Source organism: Malurus melanocephalus, unplaced genomic scaffold, assembly GCF_030028575.1.
Source record: "Malurus melanocephalus ecotype Western Australia unplaced genomic scaffold, MMel_1.1 scaffold_1621, whole genome shotgun sequence".
NCBI lineage: Eukaryota > Metazoa > Chordata > Aves > Passeriformes > Maluridae > Malurus > Malurus melanocephalus.
This window is the reverse complement of record NW_026624853.1, coordinates 5,549-10,214: the sequence shown is the minus strand read 5'-3', so window position 1 is coordinate 10,214 and position 4,666 is coordinate 5,549. Positions and strand designations below refer to the sequence as shown.

The window sequence follows — 4,666 nt, the reverse complement described above, 5'->3', positions numbered from 1 at the left end:
AGGACTGCAGAATTTTCCAGACTTTTCCCACGATTCCGGGTGTGAATAACCCCTCACCACGAACTTCTCTCCGTTCTGCTCCACGTGTTTGTAGGTGGGGATGGAGATGGGCACCGCCTGTTTCTCGCTGTAGTCGTAGAAGGCCTGGCCCAGCGAGTCGTCGGCGGGGTCCAGGCTCTCGGCCTCGTGCGGCGGCACCGACAGCACCGTCAGGATCAGCTCCTTCTCGCCCGCGCGGATCAGATCCACCACCTGCTTGTGCGTGGCACCCTCAACGTTCACCCCGTTCCTAAAGGGAAATGGGAAAAAGGGATCCTGAAATTAGGGGGAGAGTGCTCAAAATTCACCCCGTTCCTAAAGGGAAATGGGAAAAAAGGGATCCTGAAATTAGGGGGAGAGCCATCCATGTTCACCCCGTTCCTAAAGGGAAATGGGGGAAAGGGGTCCCAAAATTAGCGAGAGAACCCTCAATGTTCACCCTGTTCCTAAAGGGGAAATGGGAAATGGGATCCTGAAAATAGGAGGAGAGCGCTCCACGTTCACCCCGTTCCTAAAAGGGAAATGGGAAAAAGGGATCCCTAAATTAGGGGAAGAACCCTCAATGTTCACCCCATTCCTAAAGGGGAAATGGGAAAAAGGGATCCTGAAATTAGGGGGAGAGCCCTCCACGTTCACCCTGTTCCTAAAAGGGAAATGGGAAAAAGCGATCCCAAAATTAGGGGAGAGTGCTCAAAGTTCACCCCGTTCCTAAAGGGGAAATGAGAAAAAGGGATCCCGAAATTAGGGGAGAACCCTCAAAATTCACCCTGTTCCTAAAGGGGAAATGGGATCCTGAAATTAGGGGAGAATGCTCAAAATTCACCCTGTTCCTAAAGGGGAAATGGGATCCTGAAATTAGGGGGAGAGTGCTCAACGTTCACCCCGTTCCTAAAGGGAAATGGGAAATGGGATCCCGAAATTAGGGGGAGAACCTTCAAAGTTCACCCCGTTCCTGAAAGGGATCCCGAAATTAGGGGGAGAACCCTCAAAATTCACTCCGTTCCTAAAAGGAAATGGGAAAAAGGGATCCCAAAATTAGGGGGAGAACCTTCAAAGTTCACCCTGTTCCCAAAAGAAAATGGGAAAAAGGGTCCCAAAATTAGGGGAGAACCCTCGAAATTCACCCCGTTCCTGAAAGGGATCCCGAAATTAGGGGGAAAACCTTCAAAGTTCACCCCGTTCCTAAAGGGAAATGGGAAAAAGGGATCCCGAAATTAGGGGGAAAACCTTCAAAGTTCACCCCGTTCCTAAAGGGAAATGGGAAAAAGGGATCCCGAAATTAGGGGGAGAGACCTCCACGTTCACCCTGTTCCTAAAAGAAAGGGATGCTGAAATTAGGGGGAGCCCTCAAAATTCACCCCGTTCCTAAAAGGAAATGGGAAAAAGGGATACCAAAATTAGCAAGAGAACCCTCAATGTTCACCCCGTTCCTAAAGGGGAAATGGGAAATGGGATCCTGAAAATAGGAGGAGAGCGCTCCACGTTCACCCTGTTCCTAAAGGGGAAATGGGAAAAAGGGATCCCAAAATTAGGGGGAGAACCCTCCACGTTCACCCCATTCCTAAAAGGAAATGGGATCCTGAAATTAGGTGGAGAGAGCTCTACATTCACCCTCTTTGTAAAGAGAAAAGGGGAAAAAGGGATCCCGAAATTAGGGGCAGAGCCCACAAAGTTCACCCTATTCCTAAAGGGGAATGGGATCCTCAAATTAGGGGGAAAGCCCTCCACGTTCATCCCATTCCTAAAGGAAAATGGGATCCTGATATTAGGGGGAGACCACTCAAAGTTCACTCCATTCCTAAAAGCTAAATGGGATCCTGAAATTAGAGGGGGAAGACCTCCACGTTCACCCCATTCCTAAAAGGGAAAGGGGATCCTGAAATTAGGGGGAGAGCCCTCAAAGCTCACCCTGTTCCTAGAAAAGGGGATCCCGAAATAAGGGGGAGAGCCCTCCAAGTTCACCCTGTTCCTAAAGTGAAAAAGGGATCCTGAAATTAGGGGGAGAGCTCAATGTTCGCCCCATTCCTAAAAGGGAAAGGGGACTGGGGAGAGGCCAGAATTAGGGGGACAGCCCTCTACATTCACACTGTTCCTAAAAAGAAATGGGATCCTGAAATTAGGAGGAGAGCCCTCCATGTTCACACCATTCCTAAAGGGAAATGGGATACGGGAGTGAACCCGAAATCACGTTCACCCCGTTCCTAAAGGGGAAGAAGGGCTGAAGGAAAATTCCAAAGACACCAACACGGATGAGGAAGGGCCCCGTGACACGGAAAACATTCCAGGGCTCCCGTTCCGACACGGAATGAGGCATTTTCCACCAGGATTCAGAAATTCCCTGATTTGGGGTCTGCCAGGGAACTGGGGAAGGAGATTCCTGGGCTTGGAGGGGGTGGATGGAGTATCCGAGAAATTCCAGAGGGAAGGGAAAAGGGGGAAAGGGGAAAAGGGAAAAAAGNAGGGAAAAGGGGGAAAGGGGGAAAGGGGAAAAAGGGGGAAAGGGGGAAAAAGGGGGAAAAGGGGAGAAAAGGGGATAAAGGGAAAAAGGGGATAAAGGGAAAAAAGGGGATAAAGGGAAAAAAGGGGATAAAGGGGCAAAGGGGATAAGGGGGAAAAAGGGGGAGAAAAGGGAAAAAAGGGGATAAAGGGGGAAAACAGGAATAAAATGGGGGGGGAAATGGGGGAAAATGGGAGAAAACGGGAGGGAAATTGGGGGAAAACAGGGGGAAATGGAGGTTTTCCAGAATAGGGATGAGCTGGGGAGTGCCTGAGCCACCGGTGAGCGACCACATCCCAAATATTCCCAAAAATTCCCAGCACAACCAGTGGGACAACCCCCTCACTCAGCCTCTTCCTCCCCARWAATTCCCGTCCTCGGGCCGGGTTCYCGCTGGGAATTCCAGGATTTGGGAACAGAATCCCACATGGAATTCACACCCTGAGACAGCTCGGACACCCCAAATCCAGCCTGGATTGGGATTTTTGGGAATTTCCTGCTCACCGGATGGGCCCCCCCYGTTCCCGGGGAAAGGAAGGGAAATCGGAGCTATTTTGGGAACGCCGGGTTATTGTTTTCTGTTCCGGGGTTGGAATTCCGGGAGTTGGGTTTTTAAGGGATCTGAGGAGAACAAGTGTGGGATTTTTGGGATTGGTTCGGGCAGAGAAAGGTGGGAATTTTGGGATGTGGGAATATGGGAATGGGGGAAAATCGGGGAATTGGAATGCTGGAATATGGGAACATAGGAATGCTGAACTATGGGAATATTGGAATGTTGGAATACAGAGATATCGGAAAGTAGAGAGATTAAAATATTGGAATATTGAAATTTTGGAATACTGAAATAATGGAATGTTGGAATACTGAAATATTGGGATACAAGGTTATTGAAATATTGGAATACTGGAATATAGAAATATTGGAATATAGGAAAATAGGGATCTAGAGGTCTTGAAATACAAGGATAATGGAATATTGAAATACAGGAGCACGGGAATATTGGAATATTGAAATATTGGACTATTGGAATATTAAAATATTGGAATATTAGAATATTGAAATATTTGAATATTGGAATATTGGAATAATGGAACATTGGAATAATAAATAAATATAGGAATACAGGGCTGTGCAATTCTTGGAATACAGGAATATTGAAATACTGAAATGCTGGAATACTGAAATACGGGAATATTGAAATATGGGAATACAAGGCAACTGGAATACGGAAATATGGGAATTTTGGAATATTGGAATACAGCAAGAGCCAAGCTGGCAGCCCTACAGGACACAGGGACAAATTAAAGCCACTTTTCCCAGGAAATAACTGGATCAACCAAGAGGAAATTCCCAATTTTTCCAGCTCCTATAGGAATTGATGACCATGAGCAAACCCCCCATATTAACCATAATTAATCCCATTAATTAATTAATTCCCATCCCCTGGTCCTCACCAGGCACYGGCCCCTGAACCCCGAAATTCCAGCACCGCTCCGACCCCAAACCCGAAGTTTTCAATATTCCCAAAAACGCTCCAAAACGAGGGAAAATTCCATCCCAAAACCYTCCAAACCCCTCCCCTTTCAATTGGCTCATCCAGGTGCACAATTCCCTCTGCTCCCAGGCAAAAAAAAAATCAAAGAATCGGGAATTTGGGTCAGCTGGGACAGAGCCAAATCCCAACCGGGAATTCTGYGGGATTCGCCGGCCTCCTCACACCCCTTGGACTTCCAGGCCCTGAAATTCCTGAGCTCAGAAATGCCTGGAATTAATCAGTAATTGGGTTTAACCCACCCGGAGCGAAGGGCAGGATCCACTGAGATCCCAAAAAAAAACAACCGTGGTTTCGGGATTTGAGGGATTTCAAAAAATTTTGGGATTTTGGGGGTTTGGGGGGGAAATTAGTTTTCTTGCGGTGGGAATATTCCCGTGGGAAGGAYTTTTCTAGGTCAAAGTTGTGATTTTGGGAGTCAAAACGCAGCAGATTTAGAGCCTGAGATGCACGGGTTCAGGATTGGGAGTTTTATCCTAAAAAATCCAAGGGTTTATCCCTAAAAATGCCCCTCTGAGCATCCCAGGAGGGTCCCAATATTGAAATCCAAGGGTTTATCCCTAAAAATGACCCTCTGA

The 4,666-nt window shown here is 47.4% G+C and overlaps 1 protein-coding gene across 1 annotated transcript in view; it reads right to left on the bottom strand.

The window, feature by feature from the left end:
• LOC130587192 (sorting nexin-27-like) overlaps positions 1–4,666 on the bottom strand; it is a gene marked incomplete at its 3' end in the record, with an annotated part of 21,449 nt that overhangs the window by 14,495 nt on the left and 2,288 nt on the right. Inside the window, exon 2 of the mRNA XM_057388157.1 lies at positions 58–289. Coding sequence (XP_057244140.1) covers positions 58–289 — 232 coding nt within the window. The remainder of the gene's footprint in view (positions 1–57; positions 290–4,666) is intronic.